Consider the following 18,628-nt stretch of genomic DNA (forward strand, 5'->3'; position numbering starts at 1 on the left):
AAGATACCTTATTAAGTTCTTATTGTAGATCCATGTACTTAAACTTACTCTAGTGAATTTAGTGTAATATAGGACCTTTAACTTCAAACTATAATGAAATCTATCGTGATTAAATGTCTTTGAAGTGCTTCTCTCTAAACCATTTGAAATGAGTCTTCGACTGTGTAATTAAATCGTTTAATAAAATAAACTAATGAAAACTGGTGAGGGGCATGTGGGTGGAGGTGCACCAAGGGGGAGGCTCCTCTGGGTGCAGGTCTGCAGACAGACTCTCTGTTGTGCACAGACTCCAGCACAGACGCTCTCCGCACACACCCACCCTCCCACCGCGCGGCAGACACACGGCAGCGACACGCACTTACCGCGCGGCAGAGCTGGACTTCTGCTGCTGTGGCCGCTCCGTGAACGCGGGCAGCGCTATCCGAGAGCATGGCGGACGATGGGGACACTTCCAGCGGCGGACCCGTGGACAACAGCGGCGGGCAGGGGGCAGCGGAGGAGGCGGCGGACGGCGGGCTGGGACTCGGGACGATGCTGTTGAATGTCGGCGTGCTGGTGCTGGTAGCGGCCGTGTGTGTGGTGCTGTACAGGCGCTGGGGCAGGCGGCTGTACTCCACTGCGGCCCAGGGAGACGAGGCCGCGGCGTTGCCCAAAATGAGGAGACGGGATTTCACCCTGGAGCAGCTTCGGGAGTACGATGGCCTCCAGAACCCGCGCATCCTCATGGCTGTTAACATGAAAGTGTTCGACGTGACCAGCGGGAAGAAGTTTTACGGTAAAGGTGAGTGGAAGCACTGGGGAAAGAGCGGGCTGGAGCGGACAGTCTCTGCCGCTCCGGGCGGGTTGTCCCGGGCAACAATTTGGGCGCAAACCGTTGACGTTAGCTTAGCATTAGCTCCTTTGCTTTTGTTTTGAATGGGGCTAGCTGTTAGCATCTTAGCATAACACTCCATTGTTTTCATGCTTTAACAGTTTGACCACGCTCAATTTAACACACACACATTCACGTGTATGCCCCCGTGTTTTATTCTGTTGAAAATGAGTTTATTTGAGTTTTCTGGTCTCTTTTGAAGCACACAGCTGTTAGCATTAGCTCGTTAGCATGCTGTGTGCTCCCGCCGCTTGTTGACAGCGATTGTCTGGAGCCACCTGCGTGCACATTACCCACATTTGATCGATCTAACCTTACAAAATATTGCAGCAGTGCAAACTCAGCAAGAATTTAGAGATCTCCCCCCGCAGCCGAAGTTACAGTGATTTGTTTACTTGGAGAACACGTTAAACAGTTTTCCTCATGCAAAAGTCTCTTCGCTGTTAACGCTATTAGCTTCGATCTTAATTCCGCGCACACATAATGGCCCATTCTCATGTTGATAGACCAAACATTAATGCTCTTTATAGCAATAGACTCGCCATTACGCAAAGTACTAGTGCTCCGTGTACAAATGCAGTACTTTAGGTGTGTAAAAGTAGTTTTTCTTGCTAGAGACCAGGTTTTAGTTTAAATATTTATGCAATAAAATAAATAATGTTACTTAAGCAATAAATACGAATTAAATGCTTAAGCAACAGATACTAAGCAAGGTGGTAGTAGTAGTAGTAGTAGTAGTAGGGGTGTGCAAAAATATTGTAATATCGATATATCATATAATTTAATATGATGATACAGTATCAGTATCCTGGGCTGTTGTATCGATATATGACCAAAAGTATTTTTTGGTATATTTAATTCAATTATTTTGTTACAGCACTACAGTGTTGGTGTTTGTTCAGAGGAAGGAAACTTGTTTATGCAACACATTGGACATTTTCACAGTTTTGAGGATTAAACTGGGTGTGTTACATATAAAATTTGCACAAGAAGTGGTTAAACAAAGACTTTTAGTATCACGGCCATGAGTTATCCTTTATTTTTATTGAACCATATGAAATCGATTTGAAATGTATCATATTGTATTGTATCAAATCATAAGCTCATTGTATCGAGATATGTATCGTATCGTGGCTTTTGTATCGAGGTATGTATCGTATCGGCAACTTCTAATTGATACGCACTAGTAGTAGCAGTAGTAGTAGTAGTAGTAGTAAAAGTAAATAAAATAAACTTTTTATAACTTGATAGATTTTTTTACATTTTCAACTAACTGAAGCCCATTTTGCATGATTGTAATATAACAGTTCTGTGGTATTTGATGGGTTGTTTAGTAAAATAAACTGCAAATTAGTTGTTCTTCTGTTACAAAACATTCCCAAACTCGCTTCTCTGCCGGAAACTCCAACTTTTAGCACAACTTGCCCCCACACTGGAATTTAACACGTCCTTGGGATTTTCAGACCAGTGCAGTTGTTCCAAATACCAAAATCCTGTGTGGTTTAGGACTGCAAGATAAATCGCTTTATGAAAGGCTGCAATTAGGAAATCAGGCTGAAATTATTTAAATGTGCACTATGGACCTATTCTGGTAGGGGGTTCACCATTGAAATGTTGTTATTAAGTTAAGTTTAATGCCATACAGTGAAACATTCTGGACTTCAGCTATAACATCCCCACGAACACAAGCAGGTGAGAGACCCACTTCCAGAAAAGTTACACAATGCACCTTTAAGTTGCTGTAAAACCAGTTTAGGCCTCTCCAAACATGTTCTGAAATGCATGGGATTCTTGTAGTAGCTTTGCACTTACATTTTTAGTCTTTTACTGGACAAGCTTAAAATCTGACATGCTAATTCTTAAGCTCGATTTAAAAACAGAAATTGCAAAACTACTCATAAAACATGTCTGTAAAATCACAATTGGCTATTTTTCTAGTACCGCCCTCATCTCATTGGTGAAAAAATGAGATTTAAAAGGATTTAAAGGTGAAAAGTTGTAGAGTTAGGGTTAGTGTCAGTGAACTGTCTGTGTGTCTGAGCCGTGAGACTTGGCTGACTCACCCTTCAACTCTCTGATAAACTATAATTATTCACAGTGACTTCAGCTCAGCTCGTATATCACTCTATCTATCTCTCTCCCTCTCTCCTATTGCTCTTTCTCTCTTTCCTTGTTTTTATCTCTGTGTCACTCCTCTCTCTCTCTTTCTCTCTCCCTAGCTCTCTTTCCTATCTCTGTATCTGTCTCTCTGTCTTTATCTATCTATCTATATTTCTCTATCTATCTTTCCTATTGCTCTGTTTCTTTCCTTACTTTTATGTCTCTGTTTCACTCCGCTCTCTCTTTCTGCCTCTGTATCTCTGTTTCTTTTCTCTATCTCTTTGCTCTCTCTTTCTATCTCTTGGTCTGTCACTCTTTCTCTGTCTCTTTCCTCTTGGTCTGTATTTCTCTTTCTTTCCTCTTTGTCTCACACACTTTTTGTGTGTCTCTTTCTTTCCTCTCTGTCGCACGTTCTTTCCTCTCTATCTCTATCACTCTTTCTCTGTTTCTTTCTTTCCTCTCCATTCCTTTCGTTCCTCTCTCTCAATCTCTCTTTCTTTCCTGTCTCTCTCTCTGTCTCATTCTCTATCTGGTCTCTTATCTGGCCTCTCTTTTTCTCATTCTTTCTATTTCTCTGTGTGTCTCTTCCTTTTCTATCTTTCGCTCTTTCCTTTTCTCTTTTTGTTTTTTATCTCTCTGTCCATACTCTGTCGCTCATAACTGATAGACCATTTCTTGTGGTGGTTATCCACAATGTTCCACAGTGTGGCATTAAACTTTAATCTCACATTCGTTCAGCCGCAGTCATTTTATTGCTGAAAAGTGCTTGGATGTGTCACCACGGAAACTGATCAGTTTAATACCGTACTGTGGAACTTTCCAGGCAGGCAATTCCATCATCATGGAGGCAAGAAGATTTGGGAGCCTCCACTCAAAAAGTTCCTCAGTGCATCTTTAAATAAAATCAGTAGGTACTTTGCAGCTGATGATTTCAGTATTGGAGTCGGCCGCCTGTTCCCACATCCCTTCATTACGACATGTCTCTGTTTAGACGAGCAGGTATTAAGACACTTTTTAGTTTCGCTGTTCAGACATGTCATATGTTGGTGTCGTGTGTGTTTGGGCTGAGAGGGTCATGTCATTGAGCTGGTGCAGTGAACTTGACTGGTTATTTCTTTAGGCTGTATATTGTTCTCCACAGATCACCTACATGACCAAATGAATGAAGCACAAAGGCCCATGCAAGCCTCTGTTTTAGATTGGATATTTTTTGCTCTTTTTTTAAATGCATGACTGTTTCCCATGGCTCAGTTAGGACATTTTCCACTGTCTGATCTCCTATGCGGCTGAAGTATTCTTTGATATATGTGAGTGCAAAGTATAATAGGCTATCACATTCATATTATTCATGTCAGAAAAGCCAAATGTTTGAAAAGTTGTAAAAAGTGCCACTTCTCCGACAATGAATAAAAAGTCAACGTAGTGGGACGCTTGAAAAATAACGTTTCTGTCACTACTCCGACAACTGGACGTCAATGTTTAAATAGTAGCGCGTCAGGTGGCAGCATGGAACCATCAATATTCCCTGGGAGCGTGATGCTAACTGAGGCACTGCTCTGTCAGGTTAGACTTTAATCTGAGCTCCGTTCTAACACAATCTGACGAGAAAGAGCTGACTCAGCTGAGCTTCAGCAGGTGAGCTTGACAGTCAAAGTTTATAAACAGGATCGTGAACACTTGGACTGATCACAAGCTCCTGAAAATGTGCTGCTTACATCCATTTTGTATTTTTCAGACAATCTTAAAACTTTTTGTTGCAAATGTGTGCTCTGCATCTTCATGGTAATTGCTGACCATTCCACCGTAGACATACATATAGAACCCCCTCCAAGCTGCAGTGCCACATGTGACCTGAAAATGAAGCCTTAAATGCACTCGGTCTAACTAAATCAAAGTCAGTCATTTGTGTCAAACAGTTAATCTTCTTTAGTGGGGGTTAGAGTTGGAGGTGAGACGTGTTCTGAAGAACTCTGCATAACGACCTGCTTATTTAACTGTAACAGCCTGAAGCTTTTACCGTGCACATGACAGGTTCCACTACTCTCTTCACTCAAACGCTGTGAACGCAAATGCATTTAACCAGAATCTTCCCTATAGTTTTTCCAAGTTTGAACATTTTGGTGAAGTTTATGATTTCACGTTGTCCCGGTTGGACACAGGCAACACATACGACATACAGAGAGGTCATTCTGTCACCTAGCAACCACACTGCAAACATTTTTGAATTAATCCAGTTCACTTTATTTCTAGAGCACATGTTATCAACAGGACGGTTTCCAAAGTACTAAATCATAAATAAAAGCAATAATTAAAGGCCCTGAATTTCCTCTTGTATTTGAGGAAAGATATATTGTATAAGCAGCTCTTGAGGTCACCCTGCTCAAGCGTCCCATTGTCTCAGCGGGAACCTCCCCCTATTCCCTCCGAGCTCCCCCTTGTCCTGGGCAGCACACGGGTACCTGCTGTGTCCGGGTGGGGGGGTGTTCTCGCCGACTTTTAGTCAGCCATGTCACGCACTGTGATGTATTGAGTTACAAAATTATCAGTCTATATCCTAATAAAATTGATTGATTAATTTAGTCACAGGTATATTCTGACATTATTTCACAGACAGACATATTTAACATACACAGACCAAAAAGGTGTAGACTGAAGCTTATTCCTTTGTCAGAGCTTCATCCTGACACCAGTTCATCTTCATGAGTCTCATCATTCATGAATCTGCCCAGAGTGAAACATTTAAACTTCTTTAGAAGAGAAGAGAGTGGTACACAGTTTGAGGTTTTCTGTCCAGTTGTTCCAGAGCTCAGCCCTTTAACAGATTCACAACATTTCATAATGTTTGTTCTGATTTTCTTTTTGATAAATGTGGCCATACCTCTGAGCTCATATTGGCTATTTCAGATTTTAGATATATTCTGTAATGATTTTGACAATAGATTGTTGTTTACGTTGAAAATGATTTTCAAAGTGTAAAGGTTGAATAAAAAGTAAAATTTCAGAGTTTGAAGGTTTATAAATAATGCATTGGTTGGTTTATTATAAGTTGATAATGTGATGCTTTTATTGCCTTTTTTGCAAGATAAAGATTGGATTTGTATTAGTCTTAGATCTTCCTGAAACCGCACGCATTTTTCAGTCTGTAATATCAATATAATCCTCACTTGCTCGCAGAAGTTCACTAAGAAATCTTATTTATATATAGTTTTTTTGTTCCCCATGTCCTATAGCATCTGTAACTGTTGATTTGGAAAATATGAATTCTTTTCTTACATGCCATAAACATAAATTGCAAGTAGAGCAACACAAAAAACTAAAGCTACAGAATTTGTTGAAAAATGATTCAGAATCACTGTGAGGAAGTTCTGAACTATGCATTTCAGTGAAATATGTAAGCTATGAAAAATGACCTTCCAGCCAGGGGAACATTCCAGTTGATTTTCTTGTACTGTCTGCATCTAATTAGAAAGTATTTTATGTCTGATCATCAGAAAGTGCACATTAGCATGCTTATTCTGTGCTTCAGCATGTCTGAAAATCCTGTCTGGTCTCTGAAAGTTGTGAAAAGCTCTTATAAATTCACTGAGGTGAATAATGAGGATGTTCTGAATGCATAAAGGAAGTGAGGAAGAACTTTGGAGCACTGCAAACTGTTGACAGTGAACTAGTTCTGTTTTTATGTTTTTAAGACTGTAAAAATCAGGTACAGCTCCTTTCATTTGTTTTTGCTTATTGACGTCTTTTATTGCTGCTGCCACACCTAAACCTGACTCACTGAAATGAATTAATTTACACATGAGCAGTTTTATTTCATTCCATCAACATTCAAGCAACTGAAGTCTGAACTACCAGAATTCCAAACATTTCCAAACACATTTGTAGAGGTTCAAAGGCTCTGGACCTGATCTTTACTGCAAACATGAAAACCACAAATTTTAAACAAGTTTCTAAGCACTTTTCACAACTTTCCACACCACTAGTGGGTTTATGCAGCGACGGAAAGCTAACAACAACTACACTTCTTAATTTTGGAACAGACAAAACAGACATTGTGACTGTGAGCGGGGTCGCCTCTCCACAGATCATGGAGATAGAAAGATTTAATACCACACTGTGAAACCTCTCCACCAGAAAAGTTCCATAATGCACCTTTTAAATGTATAAGACTTTTTGGAAATGTTGTTTGTGGAGGATATTATGGTACTTCAAAAAATTTCAGCCTTTAAGTTTTGCTAATTCCATCCATTCAAATTTCAATTGTGATTAAACTCAGCAGAAAAGTTCCACAGTGCACCTTTAAACAGCTTCCATTCATAAATCTTGATATTCACTCCAAGTGCACTTTATCTTTGCCATATCAGACTGTGCGCTCCAGTGAATGTGAGGTTGGAGCAGGTTTAATCTCTGAGATAAGAGTTTGTTGAGTGTTTGGCTCCAGGCTGCAGCTTTCACATGTCTGTCAGATGACCTCCTCACAGCCCAGCCACTTTCACCCGAACAACACCAGAGGAAAACACACTAAACATCAACACACAAGTCAATCAACACTGTGTGACAGAGCTGCCAATCACACGGTCTCTCGTGGTTCAATACGATATTTGATATTATCATGATATGGAGATACAAGACAAGGCAAGTTTATTTGTAAAGCAAAATTTATACACAAAGTAATTCAAAGTGCTTTACAGAACAAGAAAGACATTAAAGTCACAAGACAAACTACTCAAATGATAAATAACCAATATAAAAAGAAGAGAGAAGAGTGCAGAATTAAAACCTTTCAGTCATACATGTGATTATTGATATATTACACATGATACTCTGGTATGCTGCTGTTTTTTAAGCACCAAATACATTTTAGCAACCATATTTCTCTGTTAAACCAACACTACTGTACAAAGTTAATATGAAACACATCTGTTTTAATCATCAAAACTGTGGGGATTATAACAATATCTAAATCTTTCAATGCGGCATTTTCACATTACACATCTGACGGTTTGATATTTATTGGGATATTTTGAGGAGGCTCACAAACTTGTGTTTATGCTACTTTTCTCTCATCATAATCAAATAATTAAGATTGAAAAGTGCTTAATAACTCATTTCAGCATGTAGATTGGACTGAAACAGAGCAAAGGATCATGGTCTGTGTAGTTCTTTTTTTTAGCTATTGCTGCACCATAACTATTAAATTAAACGAAAAGACTTGTTATTTGATATATTGTAATGGCCCACGATATTATTGAGACTTTTGACAATACGATATGATGATATTTGGATTATTGTTACATCCCTATTAAACAGTGAACATGTGAAGTGTGTCACATAAACTAGTTTTCTTGCACTAAATAAGCAACAGAATGACAGTGCAGTCACTCTGTCATTTCAACAAAGATCGGCTCTATTCCCACTTACCAGAAGATGTTTAGAAACATACTGATGATGACTTCTGGTCTAGTTCCCGACACTGGGCTTTTAATTGACGGCACATCTTTGAGGTTTGAGTAATGGCACCACTTTTTGAAGCAACTGTGGACAAATCATTTCACTTTTGTTTATTTGGTGACGACAGTAGCTCAGTTGGTAGAACTTTTGTCCACTGATCAGAAGGTCAGTGGTTTGAATCCCGCTCTCAACATAAACATCACAGGTTGAGCATCAGATCCACTGACCCACAGGTTGGCAGTGTGATTCCAGCTCCCACAGATGAATGCTGTCGTTATGTCCTTGGGCAAGACACTTAACCCACCTCGCCCCCAGTGTCTGTGTACCCTGGTGTGTGAGTGTGTGTGTGAATGTGGGAGTGGTTCCTTGTTGTAAAGAGCTTTGAGCCTTGCAGGTGGAAAAGCGCTGTAGAAAAATGTGACCGTTTACCATTTTAATGTTTTTGAAATAAATCTCCAAACTTCCATCTGATCGCTCTTTGTTTGGGTTCACCTCCACAAACATATTCTTATGTCTTAAAGTCCTTTTAACTGACGACGCTCACGTCTTTGTAAGGCCACCACTTTCTGAGGCTATTGTGAAAAAAATCATTGACTTTTGTTTATTTATTTTGACAGAGAAAACGCTGAACTTTGTGCCAGTTTATGTTTGATGTGGATAGGCCCAGTGATTACACAAATATGAACCATAAACCAGGTCAACAAATCTACATCTGACAGTTACACAGAAAACTCCACCTGAGACTCTCACCTGCCTCCTGCCCACTATAAACTATTCTCCAACACCTTTTGAATAATGTTGAAAATTGTTCCTCTTTCAGTGTTCCCAATTGAAATGGAAACACAATGGACCTAAGGAGGAGGCTGAATGTTTACTCAATCATTATAAAGTGAAACTGCAATAACATGGGTAAATAAATACACCTTCCTTAATTGCTGAACTGTACGACAACTTGACTACAATTTATGGGCCGTGATCGAGACTCTGAAATCTTGACATTTGTTATCGACCACAAAAGTAGAACAAATATTACAACAGGAAGCAAATTCTAAAATACAAGCTTACAGTTACATTCCCCGTCTCCTTTTTCACCTGGACTCAAGTATGTGTGGTCTGTATTTAAACATGTTTGAACTCCTCTGCAGAATTTCACATATTTTCCTCAAATGCAAAAAAAAAAAAACACCACTCAGAGGTCACAGGACGCACAGAGGAGGTCACATGGGCAGGTTAAGCTGTTTCTTCAGAATTTCACTGTAAAGACTTCAACAGGAAATGAGTGGCCCTTACAACAGCACTAATCTCTCTCCCTCTTCTTTTTCACGTCTCTCTTTTCCCATACATTCCCATACTCTTCCCCTATCCTCTTTCTCTCTGTCTATCTCATCTGCCCCCTTCTCCTTTCTTGTTTCTCTCTTTACCTTTATCCTCTTGTTCTCTTTGTTCCTTTCCCATCTCTCCACCTCTCCTTCTTTCCTCTTTTAACTCACATCTCTCTCTCTCTCTTTTTCTCACTGTTTCTTTTTCTTCCTCTCTGCCTCTTACTTCTTTCTCCACACTCTCTCTCCTGTTTCTCCCCCTCCTCTCTCCCTCCTCTCTCTGTCTGTCTTTCAGATGGTCCGTACGGGATCTTCGCTGGCCGTGACGCCTCTCGGGGTCTGGCCACGTTCTGTCTGGAGAAAGGAGCTCTGAGGGAGGAGTACGACGACCTCTCCGACCTTACAGCAGTTCAGATGGAGAGCGTGCGGGAGTGGGAGATGCAGTTCATGGGTAACACATTCAACCCTGTTACACTGGGTTATTTACTTTTTATTAGTATTAGTTTCAGATCAAGTATAATAGTAGAATATATTTAGATCGGGTGAAACATTAAGGCAGATGTGTAAAACTTACAGCTGTTCAGAGGGAGAGTGTGTAGAGTGCGAGATGCAATTCATGAGTAACGCACACATTCAACTCTGTTCAATGTATGAGTAAATGAATTAACCTTACAGACATTTCAGTACATAATCTTTTAGGTTTAATCAGAGGGATTCGTAAATGATCCAAAATATAAACCTTACAGCTGTTCAGATGGAGAGCGTTGGAGAGTGGGAGTTACAGTTCATGAGTAACACACACATGTTTATCTGCATTGTACTGAATTGGGAATGGGAATGTGACGTCACACGACTTTACGCGTGAGAAGGAAACGCCCACTAGGTGCCACATTTTTTCCGTGTTCAGTGAAAGTGGTAGATAAAGCTCTGTCAGTCTGTCTGTCATGGGACATACTTGTTCTGTTGTCGGGTGTACTGTCTGTTCACACGTTCGGAAGGGCAAGTCATTTGAGCACAATATAATCAGAAGTGGGACATTTGTGACTACACTGCCCTAACAGCTCCTTAGTTGCACAGAGGCAGTACTGGGCGAGCAGATAAATGTGCTGAAGTTGCCCAACAGCAGAACATGCTGTTTCATGGTAATCATGAAGCTCATCATGAAGATTTATCCCAACCATACTGCAAACATTTGGGAAGCACTGCACCCTACACCAACTGAAAAGGCTTTAAAGAACACACTTGCCATGGTACGAATGGTACGAATACTGTTTGATGATTTCCAAGTCATGTACATAACCATTTGTAAAGTGAACATGTGCTTCCAAAGACTTAGAATTCTGAAACTGAGCATCGGTATAAGCACTCACTCCACATACTAAATATGCCACAATATCTGAGAATATCAGCAGAGGTAAAGCATCAGGGTCTGGAGTCCATTGTTTTGCAGGTATCTCATAAGGCTCCATATCACCGATCAAATGGATTTTTTCCAGATAGTGTCTCCTCTCGTCCAGCTGGAGTTAGTCCCTGTACAGGCCCTGGCGTTCTTTTCCACTAGTTTTAAACATTCTAAACTAAACTAAACTGCAGATACTAGCTCTCTCACTTCTCACTCAGTTCTTCTTCGTGCATACTGTCACGGCGACACGTATTGTTTTTGTCCCAGAATGCACTGTGCAGCCCGCTTCCATTCCCATTCCCTATAAAGCTTTGGGTTATGTACGTTTTCTTAGTATTAGTTTTAAACATTCAAATATATGTTAATGAGATGAAATATTAAGGCAGATGTATAGACCTTACAGCTGTTCAGATGGAAAGTGTGTATACTAATGAACTGTAACTCACTCAGCTTTATTATACTGAATAAAGCTGTGGCTTATCAAGTACTTTTAGACAAATTGAATATTATTTGAGTTTTCTTGTATCAGGTCAAGTATGAAGACAGATGGAGTAAAGTAGACCTTCTGTTCAGATGGAGAGCATGTGGGAGATGCACTTCATGTGTAAAACCATCAGTCTTTATTATTTGTTTCTTAAAACACAACAGACATCAGAAACAGAGGTGCACCGCTCCAGTGGTTTCACTTTAGATTCTGTTAGGATAACTGCCAGTACCAGAACTTGACCAAGACCAGGTGACTTTTAGGACAGTGAAGGTTTAAACTACACTTCCACCCAGGCTGCCTCCCTTATGTGAACTATTAGGGGAGGGACGAGACACACCGCGAGATGAGAACAAGACAAGACCAGATTTGACATCATTTTTTACCAAGAAGCAGTGCAATCCATACACAATTTTGGCTTCACTATTTTTATTTTTTTTATGGTCATTGTAGTACTGCTTTTTGAAACTACAACTCAAACTGTACACCTCACCAGCTGTTTTTTCTGTCTAAGGTAAAGGTTAATTCATGGGGGAAAATCTCACAAGATAATTTTTCTTGTGGTAATTTTGTCTCACTAGATCTTGTCCCATCCCTTAACTATACTAGTGCTGATTATGGTATCGGACCAGTATCGGGATTTTTAGCATCAGAACATAGTCCTAGTCTAACGCAGCCATTAAAACCAGAAATTAACTGAATTCATTTGGTTTCTTGCCCTTCTCTAAATACAGTATCAGATTTAGACCATTCAGCTGTTTACATGGAGAGCGTCATACAGTACAGAGGCAGTTCATGGTTTGAATTTTACATTTAGGTCCTTTAAGTCCATGGTTTATCAGTTAGACACAGGTTTATGTTTAGGTTCAAATTTAACCCGAAACAAAACTGTGATGACTCATGACATTTACTGATAACACGACTGATGCGTTTCACCTGACCGTGAACATGTGAGCAGTTTTTTTTTACTATACACTCAAATGCAAATGTCACAGTTTTACATGTTTGCAAATGTAAAACATTGAACTTTGTGCTAGCTTTTGTTTCATGTGAATGGGTCCAGTCTTTACAAATCTGCATATTGATTTTATTTGTTAGATTCTTTTGCTGTCCTCTAAGTTCAACTCTAACTACTGGTGCCTCACAAGATATTCATTTGATTATAATTCTCAAATAAACGTCATTTCAAGCTGCACTATGGAACTTTTCTGGTGGAGTGTCTGCCACTGCCATGTCTCCATGGAGATAGTGTTGTTATGCCTGGAATGTTCCACAGTGTGACATTAAACAGTTCTACTTTACATTTATTCAGTTGAAAAACAGGCTCAAAAATACCTAGAAAAACAGACGTTCTGACTGAGAGAAGGGTCGCCTCTCCACAGATCTGACAGTTTTAATGCCATACTGTGAAATATTCCAGACAAAGCAATTACATCTCCATGGAGAAAAGCACGTGATGGATCCTCCTCCAGAAAAGTTGTGCAATGCACCTTTAGTAAAAAAGAGGAGAGGAGGAGGCTCTCTGAAATCCTTTAGGCTAAAGCAGAGTCACTGACGTTTCATCTGACCTTTTATCAATACCAAAAAACACCAAATGTTCAACTCACTTTCTCACTTCTCCGTTCTGTTGTTGTCCCATAGAAACCTGTATCATAGAACATCAATTATTAATCAACTAAAGCACTACATCCCTAAACGCTTCTCCAAAATGACCGACCTATTTCCCAAAGCTGTCACCATACTAAACTCAGGTTTACTCTGAGAACTGTTCATTTGTGTGCACTGTGAAGGAGCAGCTCTGCATCTCATTATACACAGTGTAATGATAATAAACACTTTCTATTCTATTCCATTCTATTCTATAGTATCCTGGTGTTTACTGGGTCCGAAATACTAAACTGTCCACTTGAAAGATAAACTCCTGAGCTGTAAACCAGACCTGATCAGATTACAGCTCACCCTTTCATCAGGTAGAAATGGATCAATAAAACGAGAGTTGCTCGTACAGGAGACCCAGGCTCACTGTCCCTTCTGTCCAGCGCAGAGGGAGGAGGCCAGTGCAGCCGATCGATCAGGAAACCAGAGCTTTTAATGCAATACAAAGGTTTATTTTAGCTTTGCAAACCTGATTATTGTTATTCAATTACAAAGATCTAAACACAAACACATCTGTCGCACCTTTAACTGCCCTAAACTGTAAAGGTGCAACCCATGATACATTTAGAGCTCATACACAGCTGTGTGCTCAATGTGGCTGCAACCTAATACTTTTATTCTAGCTTCTATTTTTGGTGAAGTTTATAATTCTACGTCCTGGTTGGATGTGGACAGCAGATTTAAGACGCGTAGAAAAAAAAAAAAAAACAACAACAACATTCTTTTGTTAAATCTGGATTTTTAAATGTCTTCATTCTGTGTATTTCATTTTACAACTCATCACTACTTTCTGTATTTTTGTACTATGTAACATTTTGGTTGGGGGTTCTGCTTGTTTTTATGGAGATGTCATTGCTCTGCCTGGAATGTTTCACAGTGTGACATTAAATCTGTTATCATCGAAAAAATATTGCCAGAGTAAGAGCATGTCTCTCTCATCCAGTGCAGAGACTTTGAGACATACTTTTATTCCAAACCGTGTTGATGACTGTAATGTTCTTCTTTCTGCTCTTCCAAGAGGAGCAGAAGAGAGGGCACATCACACGAGGACTGAAGTGTCTGCACTGACTTCTGTGAACTTCAGTACTGATTTTAAAATTCTTTTATTGGTTTGTAAAGCTCTTAATGGTCTTAGTCCTGTTTATTTATCTATCTGATCTGCTTTTATCACATGAGCCTCTCAAACTCTCAGGTCCTCAGTTCTCATCTTTGAACTGTCCCAAACTCAAACTCACACTGAGGCGTCATTCAGCTTTTACAGCCCCCGTCTGTGGAACAATCGACCTGAGGATCTGAGGTCCACTGCCAGTGTTCAGATTTTTAAAAATAAACTCAAAACCTATATTTTTAATTTAGCTTTTAATTGAAACTTTTATTTGTTTTAAATTTAATTATCATATTTGTTTTAAATTAAATTATTTTTATTATTATTTTACTTAGTCTTCATCTATTTTTAGTTCTCCTTTTTTTATTTTTAGTCTAACCTTTAGGAGCTTAATGTTTTATGCTTGAGTGACACTGCTGTGTGGATGAAACTCTACAAATAAAGTTTGATTGATTAAACAGCTCTACTGTACATTTATTCAGTTACAGGTGGTTTTATAGAAAAACGGACTCGCCTCTCCACAGATCTGACCTGTAACTTGGTCTGGTTTGGTCTCCACGTAGATTGAAAGGTTTAATGCCATACTGTGAAACATTCCAGACAAAGCAATAACATCTCCATGGACAAACGCATTTGACGGACCCTCCAGCAGAAAAGTTACACAGTGCACCTTTAACTAAGGTTGCACTTTAACTAAACTTACCGTCTGTATGTTAAAATGTGGTTTGTGAGTGGTGATGCATAAGACTGAATATTAATGTTTTTTTTTTTTTTTTTTCCTCCATTTCAGAAAAGTACGACTATGTGGGGAGGTTGCTGAAGCCCGGAGATGAACCGTCGGAGTACACAGATGAAGAGGACATCAAGGACCACCTAAAACACGACTGAAAATCAAAAACAAAACAAACAAAAAAAAAAAACATCAGAAAATTCGACCAAAGTCAGAACCGGAAATCAGCAAAACAGCAGCTGCCACCGAGACAAGCCCCAAAAACCTTTCGCAAATCTCCAATGTCCACCCACGATGTCCTCCTCCGTCTTTTGAACATTTAACGGACACTGAAAAGACGCCGTGCCATTTTTTTTGCTTGTAAAATTCAACGTTTTGGGGTCAAGATTACCGCTTTTGATAATCATGGCTTGTTTGTCGAATAGGTGGGGTTCAATCTTTAGCTCCTTTTAGCTGCGTAAAATTCAGAACATGCTATCGTTGTTTTCTCAAAGCCCCATTTCTCGGATAGAAAGCTGAGGCCACACCAAAGGCAATACCGCTCCAGTCGAAAAATCTAGCGTTTCTATATTGTTTGTCAACTTGTGATTGTAAAAGTTTGTAGCATTACTTCAAATTAGCAGCGAAAGGTGTAGGAAAACTAGGCAAATACTAGAAGCACTTGTAGGTGTGTACCAAGGCGCTGGTTCGTTCTCGCAATGGTAAAGTTGTAGTGCCCAGACCAATACTGCTTTTGTGGAAATGAAGAGATGGTCTAATATACAGTGTGCCAATGTTTTTGACAGGTGCATCCATTCAACTCTACACATTATTAGACCCCTGCCAAGGCGCTGGGTCATGTCTCACAGTTATAGGGATGTAACTGTTGATACTTTGCAGTGACATTGCGCTGGGGGTGTTCTGCGTGCATCTTTGTCGGCGGCAGTGTTCAGTTACCATGGAGACAGGATGCAAACATTAACCAGCACTGTTAGAAGAGTGTTAAGATCATCCGGTGAGGCAAGGTGAGAGCGACTACTTCAAAAACTGTTGGCCATTGTTATTTGTTTAACAGCTGGAACTCCAACAGGTGAGCTGCTTTGTGCCAAGTCAGTTCTGCTCAGACTGTGTTCAAATAAACTTCAGATTAAAGTAGTCGTGCTTTCAGTTAGCTTCTCATCCCCAGGGAATGTTGATGACGTCAGCTGCAAAGTATCAACTTAAAGACTGATGATCGTATTGTCAAAGTTCTCAAAATAATATCGTGGACTGAAACATATGTCGAATTCTGCACTCCAGGTTTTTGAAATTTCACCTTGATAAAGCCAAGGGATAAAACCGACTGAAGATCTAAGCTTGAATAAAAGACCGGAGCCTGTTCTGTCCTGTCACAACGCACATGTTTGAATTAGTCACTCAACAAGCTGTATTCACACTTATGTCACAAACCAGGAAGACGTTTGCGATGACAACTTCCGGTGTAGTTCCAGACACTGGGCTCGACCGACTGTGATCAAACTCACTGAAGTAAAAGTGATCAGAGGTAAAATGAAAACTGCAGATGTATGTGCTGTTTGGAATCATCTGGAGTTTGGCCTCATCTCTTCTAATCACATGTACCAGTGCACTCAGAGTTGTGTGTCAGTGGAAATGATGAAAACTGAGGGATGGTTGGAATTGTTGATTCACCGAACATAAAGGAACTCTACAATAACTAGATTTTCTCAGACTTGCTACAGCGAACACAGCCCAAAGGAAGTTGTCATCGCATGTTTCCAAACATCTCCCTGGTTTGTGACGTAAGAGTGAACAGAACCTGTCGACCATCAGTCATGCTGCCCTAGAGGAAAAACACAGTAACTGTACTTTGTCAAAACTGACCAAAAACACCTTAACACCCGTTTTATTTGATGACAAAGTTTGATGGCTCAACTCTGTTTTGTTTTGGAGAAATCCTGTTGTGAAATTTGCAGTTACTCCAGTTTCTTCAGCGATTCAGAGGAAAAATCCAGAAAGTGCAGCAGCAAATAAGGTAACTGATGAATCCAAACAGACACTGACTGTTGTGTTGTTTTACTGGACAGTTTTACACAACCCACAGATTCTGCAACAGCTTTTTAAGTCTAATTCTGAAATGGGACAAAATACAAACTTGAAACTTTCATAATTTCTTATTCAGCACAAAAATTTAAATGCGTAATGTTTTTTGGCAGTAAAAGATCTCCTCAAATATGATTTTCTCTGACCACCTCATCTGTACTTTAACTGTACACTTAGAGGTCAAAGGTCAAACCAGTGGCGATGACTGATTCATAAATATGACCTCATCAACACAACACACTTTCATAAGTTTACCTCTGACACACACAAGACAGACAACATCACTACTTTAAACCACTTTCCTGTTTAACCGTCAGTGCAGTTACTGTGTTTTTCCTTTTTGATATTTGGCCCTTGATGAAGAAAAGTTTGGACCCTTTGACATAGACCATGATCCTTTGCTCCATTTCAATGTAAAGATATAAAAAAACATCTCAATATTCATTCTTGGGTCATTGACCGTAACACAACACCAAAGATTCGTTAAGTCTTTAAAGGAAAATCAGTGTTTCTTCAGTTCTGTTGCATCTCTACCAATATCTAGACAATCTGTTACCACCAGATTTACATATTGTTACATCCCTATCTCGCAATGACTAAGTGAACACATTTTAAGAAGGTTTTAAGAAATGGAGAAATTTCTATGAACAGTAGGTTTGTCACTTTTTGAAAATACATTTGGTGTGATCTTTGCCAAGGCACTAATCACGACTCGCAAGAACGTTAGAGAAAGATGATTAAGAATAGAAAGCTAAGTAAAGGTTTTAAAATTCACTCGCTGCAGCACTGTTGTGTCTTAACTAAACAAAAAATACACATACTTCAGTCTTTCACTCATTGCAAATCACTAATATTCATTTATGAAAACACTTTTGGACAATAATTATCAAAACACTGCAAAAATATTTTACACAGTGTTATAAATTTGCATCTGTTTGTGCTTTGATTAGTAACTGAAAAACTACTTTCAATCTTCTCTTTGGTTTCTTCTTTCAAACTTAGAAAAAATTCCAGTTGAAATAAAAATATAAAACCCAGACTGTGAAAAATTGTACACTGAAAAGTCACAAAAAATGTATTTAATGAGTAAATACAACTAAACAAAACAGATATACACATTCAACTCAATGTTATTAGCTCAAATCCTGTTATTTTTTTTAAAGTGCACCTGACAAAAACTTGCACAATTCTGTATATTTAGTGTTAGAAAAGCGCAGTTGCTTCACTGATTAAAAGGGAAGTTCGTCCATATGATTAAATTCTACAAAAAATCCAATAAAATGTTTACATACAAGCCAGCTGCAAGTCCGTAAATATAATAATAATTTCACTTCATCGCAAATCAAAATGGTCCAAGTATTATCGTGCCTTATTCTGTTGTCAGTGCCCCCATAGGCTCAACAAGGCAAGATGTCTCTAGTCACTTTTCCCGAT

General features: G+C 39.4%; 2 protein-coding genes across 2 annotated transcripts in view; both read left to right on the top strand.

Moving 5' to 3' along the window:
- The first annotated feature begins 286 nt into the window (after positions 1–286).
- pgrmc2 (progesterone receptor membrane component 2) lies at positions 287–18,622 on the top strand. Its single transcript, XM_020924564.2, has 3 exons — positions 287–781; positions 10,034–10,189; positions 15,176–18,622. The coding sequence occupies exons 1-3, from the start codon at positions 430–432 to the stop codon at positions 15,271–15,273; spliced, it is 606 nt and encodes a 201-aa protein (XP_020780223.1). The 5' UTR covers positions 287–429; the 3' UTR covers positions 15,274–18,622.
- Positions 15,521–18,628, top strand: part of jade1 (jade family PHD finger 1) — a 19,352-nt gene continuing 16,244 nt past the window's right edge. Inside the window, exon 1 of the mRNA XM_055155579.1 lies at positions 15,521–15,527. Coding sequence (XP_055011554.1) covers positions 15,521–15,527 — 7 coding nt within the window. The remainder of the gene's footprint in view (positions 15,528–18,628) is intronic.

Source organism: Boleophthalmus pectinirostris, unplaced genomic scaffold (assembly GCF_026225935.1).
Source record: "Boleophthalmus pectinirostris isolate CB_2022bp ecotype Guang Dong unplaced genomic scaffold, ASM2622593v1 HiC_scaffold_10, whole genome shotgun sequence".
Lineage (NCBI taxonomy): Eukaryota > Metazoa > Chordata > Actinopteri > Gobiiformes > Gobiidae > Boleophthalmus > Boleophthalmus pectinirostris.